At 37.8% G+C, this 19510-nt stretch overlaps 1 protein-coding gene across 6 annotated transcripts in view; it reads left to right on the top strand.

The window, feature by feature from the left end:
• RPGRIP1L (RPGRIP1 like) overlaps positions 1-19510 on the top strand; it is a 124046-nt gene that overhangs the window by 6174 nt on the left and 98362 nt on the right. For 5 of the 6 annotated variants that reach the window (XR_004647978.1, XR_004647977.1, XM_034788304.1 and 2 more), the window contains exons 3-7: positions 242-386; positions 4178-4476; positions 6131-6230; positions 8496-8639; positions 16822-16927. Coding sequence is in view for 4 of the 6 variants with exons in the window: in XM_034788304.1 (XP_034644195.1) it covers positions 242-386; positions 4178-4476; positions 6131-6230; positions 8496-8639; positions 16822-16927 (794 nt within the window). In the remaining 2 variants the exon portion in view is untranslated. Of the gene's footprint in view, positions 1-241; positions 387-1677; positions 1742-4177; positions 4477-6130; positions 6231-8495; positions 8640-16821; positions 16928-19510 lie in introns of those variants that run through there. The other variant, XM_034788308.1, reaches the window with a different exon arrangement.

Genomic DNA, 19510 nt, shown 5'->3' with positions numbered 1-19510 from the left:
CATCCATTAGCTACCCACTTTGCTATGTAATTTGTATGGGTATTCTATCCAAAGGATTGGAAAGCATTAAAAAGATTAGAAAATATGAGTTTATGATCATCAATTGGCAGACAGACTTGGCCAGGTGTTGAACATGAAACAATATTAAACTCATTTTTTAAAACTGGCTAGGTTTCAAAATGATGATATTCCTTTGGGAATAGTGAAAATAATTTGCTGTGATTTTGTTTCTGCTTGTTAGAATCATCAGCTGCCCAGAATGTGAAAGCTCGGCAAGCTGTCTCACGGATTAGTCGTGAGGAGCTAGAAGACCGTTTCCTGCGTTTGCATGATGAAAACATCTTACTTAAGCAACATGCACATAAGCAAGAAGATAAAATTAAAAGGTTTGAATCTTCTGATTTTTTTTAAACCAAAATCAAATTTGGAGAATATGTTCTTGTAAACCTTAATCATCAACCAATCAAAATCATGTAAACTGGAGTAATAAAGCCTTTCAGAGTGGTTTGTGAAATCCTTAGTACTCCTAATACGGCCACAGAACTTTTGCAGTGCAATGTTGTGTTATGTACATTCCCCTCTCTGATCTTACTCCACTGAGCTGATTTCTACTGAGGGTACGTCTACACTACCCACTGGATCGGTGGGTAGTGATCAATCTATCGGGGATCAATTTATCACGTATAGTGTAGACGCGATAAATTGATCCTCGATCGCTCTCCCATCGACTGCTGAACTCCAGCTCGGCAAGAGGCACAAGCAAAGTCAACGGGAGAGCCGCAGCCGTCGATCCCGTGCCGCGAGGACGCAAAGTAAATAATTTTAATTCGATCTAAGATACATCAACTTCAGCTATGCTATTCTCATAGCTGAAGTTGCATATTTTAGATTGATCCTCCCCCACCAGTGTAGACCAGCCCTCAGAGACAGATCATAACACCTGAAATAGGAGGTGCTACCTTTTCAGTTCCCAGGCATGAACTGCTCCCCTACTGTCATAAGCATGGTAGGCCTGTAGATCTTTAAATTCTGAGGAAATAGAGATGTAGGAAACCAAAAAGGAGGTGGGGGGAGGAGTGGAAAGGAGAAAAGGAAAAAGGATTGACATTTTCAAGTTAAGGAGAGAGAGTGAGGAGGAGACAGTGCATGCTGTCTTTCAAAAACCTTTTCATAGTTAGACCAATACTAAGTTTGGTTGGGGGAGGAGGGGCAAGAGGAATAGAAAGGAGTAAAGATGTGCCACATGTTGTAGTGATTGGGGTCTTATATATTGCTAGATAAATATTGAGCAATAGGCTATTTACATGCAAATAAATATGTAAGGGGAGAAAAGAAAATGTTGGAAGAAGAGAGGAAAGATATATACTGAGGAAAAGTAAATGAATTAGGCCTTGAAAGGACTCAAATAAAGAGCAAATGGAGAAGTATGAGATGGGTGGGAGTGTATGTGTTTGTGTATATAAAAACTTTATATAACATTGCTAATTTAGTGCTATTTGTGCTATGATAGAGAAAACAATTGTCTCGCACCCTCCATTTTGAACATGTACTTTTAAACAGATACATTCAATAGAAAAATAAAAATGTATTGCAATATTCCCTTGTTTAAAGTACTTTGCTTCATGTTACTTTAAAACATGGAATTTTGCTCATGAAAACTTCTCTTCCATTTCTCAGTCCCATTTAACAAGTATATTCTCTATTGGAGCTACTCTGGATTCTGTTTGAAGCGAGATGACTCAGATTTTTTTTCTGACAACTCATGCTGTCATATAGTTGTATTAGCATGTATTAGCATCATGATATGGATGATCTCATCTGTTTAGGTATGTATCCTCTAGCAGAGCTTCTCAAACGTTTTTATAGTGTGCACCACACCTTAATAGAGAGATTGTTTTTTCGACCACCTGCCTTCTCACTTGTCATTGCACAGATCACTTACCCTCTCATTTGTGAACATATAACATCTTTTGGCCACTACAGAAATTGGATACCTGTAAAACTATTAGAAAAGTATTTGTGGATTTTTAGCTTCTCTTAATTCAATTTAGCAGCTGGGAGCCAGGAGCAGAGCTAGCACAGTGTGATCAACCAGCTTGCCATGGGCTGCTTGTGTTCCACAGATCACAGTTTAGGAATCTCCGATTTATAGAAACCATCTCTTGCGTACTGTCAATTATGTCTAGTTTGTATATACAAAGTACTTTTTTGACATAGAAGAATGTAAACCATCCACACCCCCTCAGTTTGGGGTGAATCCTGCTATGGGATGTAGTGCATCTGTGTGGTGAAGCAGGTTTTGTGAATCTGTGCATTGGTGTACCCATCTGCCATGCACATCTTGGAGCCCATCTCGATTGGGGCTTTCATTATGTTGTTGTGTGGGGACAAAAATCCTAAAGGCATCCAAGAGGTTGAAAAAAGAGGTTGTAGAGGCACAAGCAGGGCCTGGAGACTTCATTCCACATTTTGGACAGTCCATATGCAGTGGTTCAGCTCTCTATCCCCCAGGTCTTCCCATTTTTCACTTATCCTTTTAAAAGTGGCCAGACTGGTGCATTCTCAACTGTTTTCCTCATATCTGCAGAGAAGTAGCTGTTCAATATCTTAAAGATCTTTAATTAGATCTAAATATGCCACCTTTTAGGCTCTTCAGGTGTTTTATTGTTTGTGTAGTATGGGACAGAATAAAAAAGGATCTCTCTAGCTCAGTCTGTACAAGTCATTATTTTACATATTTGCATTGTAACTTTCCCCAAAGCATCTAGTACTGACTGCTGTCAGGTACTTGATCAGATGGCTCACTAGTGTCCTTTTGTGTGGAATTTTCTATGTTTGAGACCAATGAAAGAAGCGCTGTGGACTGCCTAAACTCACCCAGTGTGCCTGTAATTGGCCACCTAGGTCATAATGCAGTGGATGCACTAATTGGTATTTTAAATAAAAAAATCAAACCCTCGATGCATTGTCTCTGTTGTCCGTGAGGAAGAAGTCTTAACTAATTCAGCTGTGAATTTCTTCCCAATGCTGGAGTCCTTGTAGCTAGAAGTGTGGATTGAATATGCCGTAGAAATATATATCTATCAGAAAACTGCTTGCAGGCAGTTCTGTGACATCCCAAAGCTATTTTGAATTATTTTGTTGTTGTTTCACTTTTGTTCTTTTAAGTAAAAGCTTCTGTCTGTACCCATGCTGAAGTAAAACAAACTCCTTTAAACAAATGAAGTGTGTCTTTGTTTTCAATCTCCTGTCTGGGCCTCTGCAAAAATAGATTCCCTATAAACTAGATACAGCTCTTAAAGATGTGCGACCAATTTTGTAAAGTCTTGAACTTGTCTCCCTCATCAAAGCCACCTTTTCTTTCTTTCTATGCCAAATTTTTTCTATTCACTGCTGGGCATGTTTTATGTTCTTGCATATTACATCACCACCATGTGCCCTCTCTGTCTTTTGTTCTGGCTTACCAATGTTTATCAAAACTAAAAGAAATCAGAGGTACAACTCTTGAGATGCCAAAAGCAAAATTTGTATCCTTTTAAAGACAGATGAAAACCACACTTCCTGTATCTAATTATATCCCACAGCTAATCATTACTTCTCTTAGCACATTGGTACTACTTGCTGAATATAAAATTTAGCATGGCAACATGAACTATTAAGATTCTTTCTCCTGAGGAGCTTTTTAGGCATGCTCACCTACACTTTTTAGCATTTTTAGAACTGAAATGTGGTTTAAAATCCTCTTGAAAGTGGATATTCTGCATATTATTAGTATGTGTTCAATAGTTTAATGTCTTCTGGAATTGTAGTTTTTATACATTGCCCACCACATCCCCAATCTGTGACTGTACTTAACAGAATGCAGAGTTCCTCTATAAGGTCATGCGTTAAAAATTATGTTTAAGGAGCATATGGAGTAAATATGTGTCCTCCCTTTACTAACCTTAAATGATAAGCCTGAGGAAACTGTTATTTGTCAGTGCTATAAAGCAGATTGCTGCCCAGTGGTTTCAATTATCTTCAAAGGGTTCTTCACAGGCAGTAATAGTTGTATCAAACCTGCAATTTATTATTCAGGTTTTACGCTGAAGTCTTCACAGTAATTATGTTCTTTTCAACACAATGGTTTTTATGCTGACTTTTCACATTCTTTTTCATCTTTTTATTATTTCCCCAGAATGGCCACCAAGTTAATTCGGCTTGTAAATGACAAGAAAAGATCTGAGCAGATTGGTGGTGGCCCCAAGCGGTTGGGCCAGGATGTGGAGCTTGAAGAAATGATTGAGCAGCTGCAAGAGAGAGTTCGTGAGCTCGAGAAACAAAATGAAGGCATCCGCAAGAGACTCATTTCAACCAAACAGCAGCTCCAAGTTCAAGGCCATCGGCACACTCCATACAGCTATGTTCAATCTCGCATTAACACTGGTCTCAGAAAAGTGAACGAGGCTGTCGCCATCCAAGATCGCACAAGGAAAGGTATAATTAAAATTGAGATTATGTGCTAACAACTTTTTAAGAGACAATATCCCGATTAAAAGCAACAGAGGGTCCTGTGGCACCTTGAAGACTAACAGAAGTATTGGGAGCATAAGCTTTCGTGGGTAAGAACCTCACTTCTTCGACGCATCTGAAGAAGTGAGGTTCTTACCCACGAAAGCTTATACTCCCAATACTTCTGTTAGTCTTAAAGGTGCCACAGGACCCTCTGTTGCTTTTTACAGATTCAGACTAACACGGCTACCCCTCTGATACTTAATATCCTGATTAGCTCTTCACCTAAGAGTAGTTACATATACGGTCACATGCTAATTTCTGGTCTTTAGCTCTTTTGTGGGTAGAGGTCCCTTCAGGAACTGTTACAAGAAAGTGAGCTGTTCTCCCTTTTTAATTTATTTTACTCTTTGTTGCAATCATTATGTCTTGTTCATGTTGTATGTCTTCATTTGAGAAGCCATAATGGTATTGGCAATCGGAAAACAGTTTCAGGTACAATCATTATCAAACGTAGGATACTCTTTTTAAAAAAAAAAAAAACCCTACAGTTTTAACATATTCGTGTAAATTAAAATCTCTGTAGATGTTAAGGGCTCATGTAAAACCTAAAGTATATGAAAAGACGGCTAACGCTAACACATTTTAAAAGTTATACATCTTCAATTTTTCACACATTTTTCCTTATTCAGTTTTAGGGCTAGGCTCTACTCTCCGATACATGCATGCATGACTTTGCAAATCTTTGAAAAATCTATTATACGTATGTAGATTCTGGAAGTTATATGGTGAGATAGAATCATAGTTAATGCAGGTTTTTACATTCAAGACTTGCCGTTGACTACAAGAGGAGTAGAATTGGACGCTCATTTTCAGTCTTGTATTTGGGGTAATTAAATTATATAAGAGAGTTCAATTATATGTTACATTTTTATAAGGAGAAAGTTTGTGAAGGGATTTGTGTTTAGAAAGTTTATTGTATCTATCCAAATAACTTGTAAAAAAAATAGTCATATGGGGCCTGATCCAAAACCCAATGAGTCAGCTGGAGACTCCCCATTAACTTCTATGANGCTGTTTTGTCCATACTGGAATTTTGATACCTGAACTGTGTGGTGCGTGTTCTGAATTTATACAAAGCATTTGTTGTGTATTTGATATAAAAATACCCTTTCTGATATCTATATAGCAGGGGTCGGCAACGTTCGGCACGCGGCTCGCCAGGGTAAGCAACCTAGCGGGCCAGGCCAGTTTATTTACCTGCTGACGCAGCAGGTTCGGCCGATCGCGGCCCCAACTCACCGCGGTTCGCCGTCCCGGTCCAATGGGAGTGGCGGGAAGCGGTGCGGGCCGAGGGATGTGCTGGCCGCGGCTTCCCGCCGCCCCCATTGGCCCAGGACGGCGAACCGCAGTGAGTGGGGGCCGCGATCGGCCGAACCTGCCGTGTCAGCAGGTAAATAAACTGGCCCGGCCCGCTAGGGTGCTTACCCTGGCGAGCTGTGTGCCGAATGTTGCTGACCCCTGCTATATAGTAATTATAGATATTTATATTGTGTAAGGATTTTCCCCCTTATGTTAAATATTTTTTTTCATTAACTTCAGTCTCAGAAATATGCCTCTCTGTTTTCTTTATTTTTAGGAATGAGATTTCAGGATGTAGAACTGAGATCCCCCCAACCCATGCTTCCAAGATACGGACATAGTTTGCTTGAAGAAGCAAGGGCTGAGATAAGAAATTTGTATGCTATTTGTATTTCTTAATTTTCTATAATATACAGTTATTAGTATATGTAATATTATTGAGAAAAAAACACATTTTGCAACCATCAAGCTTCTACTCCAACAAAAAATGGGGCCTTAGGATCTGGCATTGATTGTATTGGCATCAGCAACGCTGCACTAGAGATTTAGAAATGGAAAGTATAAGGATCCCTTATCAAATTGCATTGGACAGAGAAATTTAATACAGTAAAATGTATGTACTCTAGTTGGAATTTGATCAGGTTTTAACACCCTTACTCATGCAAAATTTGCCTTGGAATCTTTTTATGACTCTTAGTGGCCAGAGCATTGGTTTTTATGTTTCATTCAAAAACCAGCACTTCTTGCAAGCACAGTGCCCCCTATCCCCGTGCTAGGCTATTGGGGTTAACACTGACAGAAGGAAGAAAGTTACCTATGAAATTATTACCAAAACTTCTTGAAGCACCTGGGTTTTAGTCTGGAGATCTCCCATCAAAGTGGTGACCTAACTTAGATGTTGCTTAACTGATGAAGTATGAAGATTCATAGTCCAAGCGAGTGGGCCAGATTCTGTACTGTGAGTCTTGGAAGATGCAGCCTGGAGAATGGAGGTGGCAAAGCTGGCTTTAAGGGTGTGTTTATGCAGCAAAGAAAAACCTGCGACTGGCCCATGCCAGCAGACTTGGGCTGTAGTGCTGTTTTGTTGCTGTGTAGACTTCTGGGATCGGGGACTCTCCCACCTCGCCAACCATGGATGTCTAGTAGCTGTGTAGACATATCGTGAGTCATCTTTGCATTTCCTAGGTTCCAGGCTCCTCTTTGATTCAATCTGGCATGCACTGTAAGTTAGACTTGGAGCACAGAGAACTTCTGGTACATCCCTGCTTTGAGGGCTGTGTTATCCAAGGGTGTGGTGGGGAGGGGAAACATGTAGCAAAAGTAGTTAATTTCTAACTTAAAGTTACAGAACTCTGTTATATTATTTCTCTGCCCTAAAACCTATCAGTAGCTATTCTAGTTTTCTGAGGTCTGGCTTTTCCTAAGTCCATTTTTTGCGTATGACAATCATATTTCAGTAATATTTATCCAAGTGAGATTTATTTGAGGTCCCATAAGGGCTAAATTTTCAATATAGGCATAAACTAAATGGTCCCTTGGGTGTAAATTCCACCCACTTAAAGGAGCTTAGAATACTGTTGATATGACCTCTGAATTTGGTCCTTGGTGAACAGTTAAAAGGGTGATTTCAAAATACAATATATAATAATTTTCACTGAGTGAAATATGCAGTAATTGTACCTTACCTGTTGGAGTGAATGGTGAGCATAGTTTTCTCAAGATGCAACATATGCTTTTATTAGAAACTGTATCTAACGTACAAAAAATTGTATAGTGAAAGATATTATTAATAAAGACCTACAGGCTAGCTACGCATACTACTACCTATGTAATTGCAATGCGAAAAAATATGAGGTTACTTTGCCAAGAAACATTCCAGATCTGGACGTTTGTCTACTAAGATGATTCTCAACGTTACTAATATACCATTTTTTGATTAATATGATGTGCTGATCTGCTCATCCTTCAGGGCAAACTCAGATCTGGGTGGAACTCACCTGAAATATCACTTCATCAGAATAAATTCCACTGCTTGTAAAAGTTAGTAATTTTGATGCAGATTGCCTAAATTGCATTGTACACCACCACAGAACCCCAAATAAAAGGTTAAAAATGGAATTTGCCGTTTTAGTCCATTCAGGATTTGTTAATCTTCTCATGCCTGGAGGTGAAGTTTTCCTGTCTCCAAACCTTCTGGCAACAGAAAATTAAGAATAGGACACACTTAATATGCCATGTAAATAAATCAGATGTGATATGACATAGTAGCTTATTCATGCTAAACAAACTAACTTAATTTAAGCCATCTAATATATGCTGTTTTAAAGATGTTATGAAGGGTTTAGCTATTGTAATTGAAAATGTGGCTAATATTTGATCATCTACTTTTTTTTGGACTATTTGCAACCCCCTACATGAACTAAGTATGCACTAATAATCTTCATGATAAACAAAATTCTAGAAGTTCAAGTTAGCACCTTTGTTCAAATGGGTGAGGAGATTTGATCCAGGAATGTAACTTCACATAGGATACTTTTTTCTGCTTTCCTTTCAGCGTCTAATTTTTATCTAGTTGTATAAAAAAAAAAAAAAAAAAAAAAAAAAAATAACCTCTAAACGCAAGCTGCTTTGTTAACTTGTAGGGAAAACGTGATTGAGTCACAAAAGGGACAGATTGAAGAATTGGAGCACACTGGAGAGGTACTAAGGAGTCAGATAAGAAAGAAGGAAAAAGAGTTTGAAGAATCCATTCTGCAACTGAAAGAGCAACAAGCAACAGGGCAAAGGTATTCTGAAAACTGGAAGCTTCTATATCACAAAGCCATAATGCCTTCTCTAATACATTGGTATTAGGGTGAAGCATTAGAGAGTTATGCCCTAATTCATATATCCTCCATATTTCTCAAAACAGTACAGGACATTTAATGATTCTAGAAACAAATGAAGTTTGTTGTGCTTATTTCTTTGTGTGGTAATGCTGAGTACTAAGGCATTCAAGTAAAGCCTTATCCTGCCCGTCCCTGGCCAGTTAGTATGCTGAGGATAGTCCCTGACCCTAAGTTTACACACAGGGCTGGATGTAGGGGGAGGCAACCGTTTGGGATGCTGGGCTTGGAAGGCGCTGGGCTTGGGATGCTGTTTTAGTTGTTAGAGACAAAAGGGAAAACGGAATGCTTGAAGTAAAATGTTTTACAGATCCTAGCTTGTAATTTATCATTTTATGTGACCGGGATAAATCATGCAAATCGTGAATCAAAGTTGTGAAATGGGCTGCAAATGCAATAAAAAATTAGGTATTCAAAAGTTTAACAAATGGAGAGAGGGGGCACCGAAGACGCTCTTTGTCTGGGGAGCCATTTGTTTTAGGGACAGCCCTGTTCATGCATATGATGATCTCAGTCAAATGAACATGAAGCTGTTAAATGCAATAAAATGATGGCCTGCACAGATGTTTGAATGAATATAGCAGAACGCCCTTTGTAGGTATGCAGGGGAAGAAACTGAAGACTGTTGTATTCTTTCCTCTTCTTGCTACCTCTCATTTTTTCCCCCAACTTCTTTTTGTTTTTATTCCTATATGTTTCTCCTTCCACTTTTCCTAATTCCTCACTTTTCTTATTTTTCCCTTTCCTCTTTTATCCTCATCATCTGTCCTCCTTTTTTGGTCTGTTATTCTCCACCCTCAAAACTTTCTTTTCTCCTTTGCATTATTTTTTCTCACAACATTTTTGTTTCTAATTTCCCTTATTTTTTATCCAGTTCTACTTCTGTGCTTATTTTTTATCTTCTTCCTGACTTACATCTCTCTTGTTTTGTTTAAACTTAATCTTTTGACTTTTTAGAACTGAATTGACGCAAGAAATCTCTCTGACAGCTCTAGGCTGAAAGTAGTAGTAATGTATCTTTTTAAGAGTTAGACAGGACAGATCTGTTGAGTGACCTGATCTTGTTACAGCTACACTCAATAGCACTTTGCTCTCCTTGTGTCTTCCTCCTCAATCTTAACTCACCCCCATTATCTATTGCTACTTTTCATTAGAGTTTAATTTAGGGCTCACTATTCTATTCCATGCCGGCAAAAATCTAGTTGACTTCAATAGAAGTTTGTGCAGACTTAATACTGGCAAATCAGGCCCTTAATTATACCAGACATCGTTCTGGGAAGGGACCTTGGCTTATGTGTCGGTACACATCAGTAGCACTACATATTTAATAAATGTTGATGTTGAATTATTTAGCATATCATAATTGATCTCAGTCTAAAATGCCTTTTTCTTTTAAAACATAACATGAATAGTTTAAAAGGGTATTAGCAATACTTCCACTTAGAAAAAAATCTATGTATTATATATGTATTTTACGTTAATTTTAGAGATTCTAAATACATGCAATCTGTAATAGTACTGTAAATCTATAGTAATTTACATTAATAAAATGACTGTACAGGTACCAGTAACAATATTATATCTAGGTTTCCATTCCTGCCTGCATAAGCTTAGGTTTGAAATTCTGGAAGTATTTCCTAGATATCTGATTCCGGGCCCTGAAATGTTAGAAATCTATATACGAGTACTTCCTGACATTTATGGCACATAATCTTTACAGAAAATATTATTGACGTTCCTTGCAGTTGTTGTTTAATTGACCAGTTTGGTTTGTCATCAACTTGACATAAACTTTTAGTCATTCCAAGCCTGTAATTGGCATGAAATAGGAACTAAAACACCCTTTTATTAAAATCATGTTTTTTTCCTATTGTTGTGGCCCCTAGAATACTTAGATGTGATTTTTGCATATGTTCCACATAATCGTTTGTTAGCAAAACTCTTGTGTCCCTGCAGCCTATGTGTCTGTGGTTTTTAAACCAAATTCAATATAAAAAGTAAACAATATAATGCATGTAATTTGCCTATTTGTAAAGGAGTTCACTGTGAATCGCATGCACATGGATATTAAAAAGTAGAAAATTAAGTGTCCAATAAAGAATATTAGAATTGTTACAAAATGTGCCAATAGTTAGACTTCACCATGTCCATGTAATGGTATGGTGGGAGAAATAGCTAAAGGAATGCTAACCTAGTCAACACAATAGTATGGAATAGTCACTTCTGTTCCATGATTTCTAAATTGATCCCTAAATTTAAATGGTTTATGCAGTGCTCTCTATGTGCATATTATGGAGCATGAACTGCAAGGATCCAGTAGCCTCAGTTCTATCCTTTCCAGATTTGGTTATGGGTGCACATACCTTCACTCATTATCCTAAGAGTTTAGTTTGTCTTTCTCTCTCAGGAGCCCTACAGCTGTCATCTGACATGCTAATGTAGGAGGATAGTCTCATTCTGCACCATGATCCACCTGGCAGCTTGAATTATGGGACTTAAATAAGTCTGGTCTTCTCTCCTCTCAGAAAGTTTAGAAAATTCTATTGAAATACAGAAGGCTGTTGATATTAAAGTGCTACTATCAGAAATAGCGGTGGTTTGGGCAGCTGGCAATGTCTCCTTGTTCTGCTTCCAGATCAAGTATTTTGGAATTTTATTATACCTAAAGTCCCCTCCTTGTCTTAAATTAGCATACATTTGGCTACCGTCTGGGTGTATTAGTTTCCAAAAGGCAGCTCAGGAATTAATGCAGGGAAGTCCTATGACCTTTGTTATACAGGAAGTCAGACTTAGATGATCACTGGCCCTTTAATCTATAAATCTGTCTTTAGAAACCTGGTGATTGTGCGATGCCTGAAGGACCCGATGAGTGTGCTTCCAACAGTCTTTAAACCTGTCCCATCATGGGATCTCAGCTTGGTGTTCACAAGATTTAAAGACACTTTGAGCCTTTAGGAAAAACAATTTTTACCACTTTATGGTTAAAAAAGCATTTGTTATTGCAAGACACTTGTAAAAAGTAAGTGAGCTACAGAATGTGATGGCTGATCTTTCCTTCATTGAATATCATGAAGATAAGATCATTGCATGTACATATTCCAGGCTGTTACCCAGTGTGGTAACTGAGTGTGACCTTAATCAGACTATTAACTTCCTGGCCTTTTTGTCAAACACTCATTTTCTTCCTTGAGAAACTCAGTGCCACTTTTTAGTTATAAAGCAGACTCTTCTTATGTTGATTAGATTTGGAATTTTAAGAAGTCAACTAAACATCTTGTGACTTTGAAAGTGCAATACAAGAGAACTAACAGATTGCAACCCAGGGGTAGGCAACCTATGGCACGCGTGCCGAGCTGATTTTCAATGGCACTCACACTGCCCGGGTCCTGGCCACCGGTCCAGGGGGCTCTGCATTTTAATTTAATTTTAAATGAAGCTTCTTAAACATTTTAAAAACCTAATTTACTTTACATATAACAATAGTGTAGTTATATATTATAGACTTATAGAAAGAGACCTTCTAAAAACATTAAAATGTATTACTGGCACTCAAAATCTTAAATTAGAGTGAATAAATGGAGACTTGGCACCACTTGGCACACCACTTCTGAAAGGTTGCCGACCCCTGTTCCAACCCATGCTATAGCTTCTTCATGGAATTCTAGAATTACCCTGGCGCAGTACAAGAATAGGCTGGACATAGGACCAGAAGTATAACAAGGGATTTGGCTAGTGTGTTCATGGTCCAGAAATTCTGGCTTGCACAGCAGCATGTAGACTGCAGTGTCAAAGCTAGTGTAAGTCAGAGCAGCCCTGTGGGTTGCTCTAAATTGAACTGGGGACCACCCCAATCCCCAGAGCAGCCTGAAATCCAAGAATCGCAAAGGTGGCTTAAAGCCACTTTGACCTCCCCGTTCCACCCCATCCTGGGCTTAGATTTTCTATGCTGCACTTCAAGACAGGCACAGCACAGAACATAAACTAGTGTCTGTCCAAGTGGGTTAGACCAGGGGTTCTCAAATGGGTTTGGGACCCCTCAGGGGAGTCACGAGGTTATTACATGGGGGTCGTGAGCTGTCAGCCTCCAGCCCAAACCCACTTTGCCTCCAGCATTTATAATGGTGTTAAATATATTAAGAAGTTATTTTAATTTATAAGGGGGGGGGGTCACACTCAGAGGCTTGCTATATGAAAGGGTACAAAAGTTTGAGACCATGGGTTAAACTATGCACTGAGGTGACTATTGCGGCACTCAGTGGTATAGCTGCAGATACTGTGTTTCTTATAATTTCCATTACAAGTTTTGTTTTGTTTTTTAAATGGGGAATATTACTTTGAGAAACTTGGCACATAGATTATCAGACTGGTTAAATTTTTTAAACATAACATTTAATTTAATTTAGTTTGGTTGTTTTTAATTTAGAGATGGGCAAAACATAATTACCTCATGGTTCGATGATGTCTACAGAGCACAGTGCTCAAGCCAAAATGCTTTAATTCTGAACAATTACATTTTTGCAAGCAGCTAGTCCTTCAAGTAACTTAATTGCTCTTGGTATTTTCCAAAAACATATTTTGAAGCAGATCAGAAGCGCATTTGTGAAACAGATACTTGACAATGCCCTTCATCTGTCAGTATAGAAAAATATGTATTTTGTATATATAATAGCATTTTTTCTGCTACAGAACTTCAGGATCAGGCCTATTGAACACACAGATTTAGGAGTATAGTACAGGGGTAGGCAACCTATGGCACGCGTGCCAAAGGCAGCACGCGAGCTGATTTTCAGTGGCACTCACACTGACCGGGTCCTGGCCACCAGTCCAGTGGGCTCTGCATTTTAATTTAATTTTAAATGAAGCTTCTTAAAGATTTTAAAAACCTTATTTACTTTACATACAACAGTAGTTTAGTTATATATTATAGACTTATCGAAAGAGACCGTCTAAAAATGTTAAAATATATTACTGGCACGTGAAATCTTAAATTGGAGTGAATAAATGAAGACTCGGCACGCCATTTCTGAAAGGTTGCCGACCCCTGGTATAGTACATTAAATTCTCTTGATTACAGTTTTTGCATTGTAGCAGTTCTATTCCCAGATTAGAAGGACCAAACATGGTAGACCTAATATAGCATTGGGGATTCAGTAGAACTAGACATGAGTAAAACTTTGCCAAATCGGACCCAGTGCAAACATAAACTTGTACTCACATTTCCATCTGACTTCTCACACCTGACTTCTCATGCTCACACTTGTTTGTGTGCCTGCAGATCAGGGATTTGCTGATTGTTGGATAGGTATTTATTTAGCTATGCACACATCCAAAATCCCTATTTCCAAATGCAAATACTGAGTTGGACTGAAAGCAGGAATGTAAATGTGCACACAAAGATGCATGTTGTCCTGATTTCTGTGTGTATGGTTCTAAATTGAAATGGTTAATATATAATTTGATATGTGAATTGAAATAATTCTAGTTTCTCTTGTATCAACATCTGATAATGACAGTAATGTGATACTTAGAGTAAATGATTGCTTTTTTTTTCTTTTTTATTTGACCACCATTAAAAGAAATAAGAGGTACAAAACAAAAACCCTATTAAAAGTGTTACGGACATGACTTAAGCCAGAATATAGTTTTGTCATTTCAAATGTGTTTGTAGAAGTGACAAAAGTATAAACTGTGGTGATACTATATTTTTTACTTCCATCATTAAGATTAACCTGAATAAATGTCTGGGGCATTGATGGGAGACCGATCCTGTTCTACTGAAAAATATTGTCCGGTTCTCTTATTTCTCTTTCTTTACTTCTGAATAGAAAGGGAAGAGGTCCTGAAAGTTGTTTTCTGTTTGAACGTGGGCTAACAATATGGAAAGAGTTAAGAGCTGCTTGCTTAGCTGATATGACAATAGGAACTGTCTTCAAGAAATATCCATTGACTGCTGTCTCAGTGTTGTTACATTTGATAGTTTGCAGATCTCAGTGACATTAATGTAACTACAATGGAGCTATTCCTGATTTAATTTCACTGGTGTAATTGATATGCAAATAAGAAAAAAGTAAGCCCATAATATTAAATGAACTCTTTTTATTCTCACCTGGAACTTTTTTGGGTGGGGGAGGAGGGCAAGTTATTTTAGGCCACATTTTGGCTATAAAGGGAAAAGACAGCATTAATAGGTGCTCATATTCTGCTTCATATTAGACTTATGACCCCTTTGCATAAACTATTTCTGCTCAGAGACAGAATAATTGGAATGAGGTACTGTGTTTTGTCCAGGTAACCACTTAAGTATATGTACATACACTATTTGTAGGGACCATGTCAACTTCTCCCTGGCCACTGTCTCTTCAGCTGCTCTGTGATGTCAGTTGTGGAAGACCTGAGGAGTTATCTCTCCATGGTTTTATAGGAGAAGCAAAATAGGAAAGGCAGCTTCTGCCATGTGTTTCCACCGGCAGGCTTTCAGGTGTGCACCCATGTACATGATCAGCCAGAACATAGCCATTTAATAGGAGTAACATGAAAATGATGTATGTCTGAGAGGAAAAACTTCATGCCCTTGCCTTTGTAAATATTTGAGAAAATATATATTAAAATCCATACATTGTTTAAAAATAAGTGTCATTTACTTTCAGTAGCTAGCAACTATATGTAGTTAGATATTGTCAGAATTGTCATAACTAAATTCAATTCTAATAAACATCTATTTTTCCTGATTTTGAAGGGTTGGTGTGGTAATAAGCATTGGCAAAACCATTCAAATCAAATACTCTTTTTGTCACTGTTGAAGGTAATGGTTAATTTTGATTGTCCAGAGCCATTGGAGTTACATCTGCACATCATTAATCTCACTGTCATGTGCTCCTTTTGTTTACTTAAAAAAAACAAAAACCAAAAAACTCCTGTAAAAAGCGTTTGAAGGGATCAGTGCTGTTTGTGTGAAACAAGATTAATAAAAATGTGCCACTACATTAGCTTTTAAATAGCTAGTAAGAGACAATTTGTATAGATAACATGTTTTGGACACATGGTTATTTTAGTATTTTCTTAGGGTTGTTTCTTGGGGAAAATCTCAGGTTTATGAGCTTGTTTATCATTTGTGTAAGGACAGTTTACTGGGCAATACCAAAACACAATGAACTTTGATATTTTTAAGAATAAGTATTTCAAGTTCTCAGCTGGCTTACAGATGTGTAAGCTTTGTAGTCCATTTTCTGTTTCCAGCATGGCATTGTGACAATTTTTCTAATAGTCTGTGATAGATAAATATTAGAGGAGAAATTATACATTTCAAGCAGTATTGCTATAGTCTCATTTTTATATCACTTTATTTTGTATTTGTAGAAAGCAGTTCAGGGGTTTCTCTTTGTTTGGCTTGAAATATATGCAAAAAATAATGAGCTCACCTTTAGCTGTTGGAGGTAAAAGTTTTTTGGAAACATTTTTTAGGTCTTTAACAAGCTTTTCCTATTAAATAATGCATTCTCAATTAAATCTCAGCGGGGGAAATATATAAAAGAATTACAGGCATATAGAGTTTCTGCATAGATGCTAAGCATTTTTATATAGTTAAAGACACATCTGCAGCTGATTTGAATGCAGGACTTAGGGTATTATCTGTGTAAAATGCTAAGTCACTTTTCTTGGAAATATTTAAAAAGTTTAAGCGCCGAGAGGAAATTCCAATAAGTAGTAATCCTATGACCACATACTTTTAAAGAAAGTGGATAGATTGCAAAACAAATGATCCTTCTGCTTTAAGCATAGGATTGCTCTCTGCACTGCAGTATATCTTTAGTTTTGATATTGTCAAGAAACATGTCCAAATAATGATTGATACTTACATGTCATCTTCCAGTAAAACGTGGAATTACTTAAAATCTATAATGCAAATTTTAAAAGAAGGAATTAAGTTGGCTATTACATGCTAAACCTTCCCCCAAGTGAGTTGTGGAAGTAAGAAGCCATGAAAAACTGATTTGCAAAGGGTTTTAAAATTTCAAGGCAAAACTAATAAGACTGTTTTTGTACCTTAAATCTCACTGAGTTTATTTTTTATACAATTTTGAAGGTTAAACATTCGGGACAATGTGGAAATGATAAAGCTCCACAAACAACTGATGGAGAAAGGCAATGCTTTCTCAGCAATGGAAGGGAAATTTCTTCAGCTTCAAGAGGTAACTAACTCACAATCAGTAACATTCCATTCTCACATCATATGACAACACTGAACACTTGAGAATAGATTGTATAAAATATTACACACTTGCTACCTGAAATTTACAATGTTTCCAGTGTTAAAGTTGTTTTGCAGATGGGTCCAGCAGGCCCTACAGTTCTCACTTGTACGCGGTGAGCTCGTCCATGGGAGTGCAGGGGTTTGGTGTGGTCCAATTTTTGTTATACAGGTAAACTGCAGATTTCCAGCTGTCTCAGGTAAAGATTGAAATCTTTCTAAAACAGGGTTTCATAAAACAAATGGTGGTTTCACTGTGAATTTGAAATATGGGGCTGGAGCTGAGTGTTGATAAAACAGAAATGTGGCTGTTTGGAATTCTGAGGATTGGCTTTTACTTGTGTCTATAATATAAGGGAAACCATTTTTAAGGACCAGTTTAAATCACATGAAGCATAATTTTCTGTAAAATAACCACCAGAAGTCAGGCTATTTGCTGCATGGTGGACTCCATACATGAGGTCTGAAGGTCCATATCCTTGCTGCCTGCTCCCCCTTCCCCTCTCATGTATACCCATGGAGGGCCCTGTGCTGGTCCAGGGAGAAGTGGGACAATGGCAGTGAGGCAGCTAACCATTTCCCCTCTGTGCTGTTTGGACCCTTCAGGCAATGAACCTGTGCGGTTAGAGGGGGTCCCCCTCCTTAAAATGTAGGAGTACCAGATGTATTTGTTATTTATAAGAGTATAGTTTGGGGCTATTGTTTCTCACATCTGACAAGGGTGTCATTTAATTCACAGTAAGTGAAACATTGTTCAAATCCTTTGGCTTTTTCTGATGTTAAACCTTTCTTTCAAATTCTTATAAGCAATTGATTTTGTGTTTATGCCTGTGCAAACTTCCTTCATAGTTGCAAACTGAAATAGTGATCCAACAAATAATAAGTTTCTAAGTCAGAAAACTTACTGAAATAAGAGTGACACATTTTTAAAACTTCAGGCCAAAGAAACCCTTGATGGACAGTTGCAGTGCTAACAGTGCAGAATAAGGGATCAGTAAATACAGAATAAATAACAAGCAACTGAAATAGAGGGCTATAATTCCATCGCGGGTTCATATGGGTGTCATTAAACCTGAAGAGCAAAGCTCAAGTATTTGCTATGGTCAGAGAACCCCGAGATAAAGTTATCATCCTGAAAAAAGTAAATAAGACACACACAGTTTTAGTGATAATTATGAAATGTAACTAATCATAGAAAACAGCACAGAATTTCTAATTTGAATAGCAAACCAACAGACATTGATAGTGTAGCACCATTCAGTAGTGATGTGTTTTCCAGAAGTATGATACTTGTTTTCATAAATAATGAAATTAATTACTATGTACTTTCAATTTCCACCAGTTGAAATGCAAATACTATCTGCCCATTTTCCCTTTTAATCTGGACCAGCACAATTACTGAGCAAGCAGGGGATAAAAGCTGAAGATCCTACTCTAGCTAATGGCCTGAAATATGTCCATGTTATCATACACTCCTAGAGAAAGTTTTAATATAGTGACAGTCATCATTGTGTGGGCCGTCTGGATGAAAGAATCCTGCAATCTGCTTAGAAACTCTCTTCTGATTATTTATTTACTATCCCTTATGCGAATATTAAAAAAATAAAGAGGTCTTGATTCTGAAACTGATATTCTGGATTTCATGAACCATAGAACGATACTTGCTAAATTATTATTATTTTATGTTGTTTCCAATTCTAGTTCTAAGGAGTTAATTCTGCTCTCACTTACTCCAGGGCAACTATTGATTGCACAGATGTAATTGAGATCTGATTTGATTCTGTGGCCTGATTCTATCGGGTACTTTTACTGCAGTGTAGTGCCATTAATCTCAATGAAGTTACTCCTGATTTACACCAGTGTAAGTGCAATCAAAATCAAGCCCTTTATTTTTTTATGTGCAGGCATGTTTCGCAAAGGATAAAGTGCAAGACACCAGTGAAATCCAAAAAACTAGAAATCATGAACCCAGTTACCAGCTTGAGACAGGGTTTAAAATGAGAACAGAAAAGGGCCAAGCTCAAAGCCCCTCTGCCAGAGAGAGTAGGGGAGGGGAGGAGGAGAAGTCACTATAAGAGATGCTGAAAGAATGGTCAGAGTTGTAGAAGGAGAACGAGGAGAAGACTGTATCTTAAAAGACCGGTGAAGATAAAGGGTGAAATTCTGACCTCATTGAAGTCAATAGCAAAACTCCCATGGACTTTAATGGGACCAGGTTTTCACCCAAGATGTCAAGAACAGGATCGACAGTATGTATCAAAAAGAAAAGAGAGATTGTGGAAGATGAGGATAGCCTACAAGCCCTAGGTTGTCTGGGAGTGGGTTCTTAGAAATTCTAGTGAATAAAGTTTCAGTAAAGTTTAAAAAGATCGGAAGCCAGATTAGAAGGGATCTGAGACAGACTAGGACAAGAAAAAATCGGTGCATTGATTGTAGACTATATGTTTAGTGATTTGAGAGATGAAGAGAAGGAGAAAGATGGGGTGGCACATGGAAATGCAGGTAATATTGAGGGATTTTTATT

Source organism: Trachemys scripta, chromosome 13 (assembly GCF_013100865.1).
Source record: "Trachemys scripta elegans isolate TJP31775 chromosome 13, CAS_Tse_1.0, whole genome shotgun sequence".
NCBI lineage: Eukaryota > Metazoa > Chordata > Testudines > Emydidae > Trachemys > Trachemys scripta.
The sequence above is the reverse complement of the archived record's forward strand: the minus strand, read 5'-3'. Positions and strand labels throughout refer to the sequence as shown.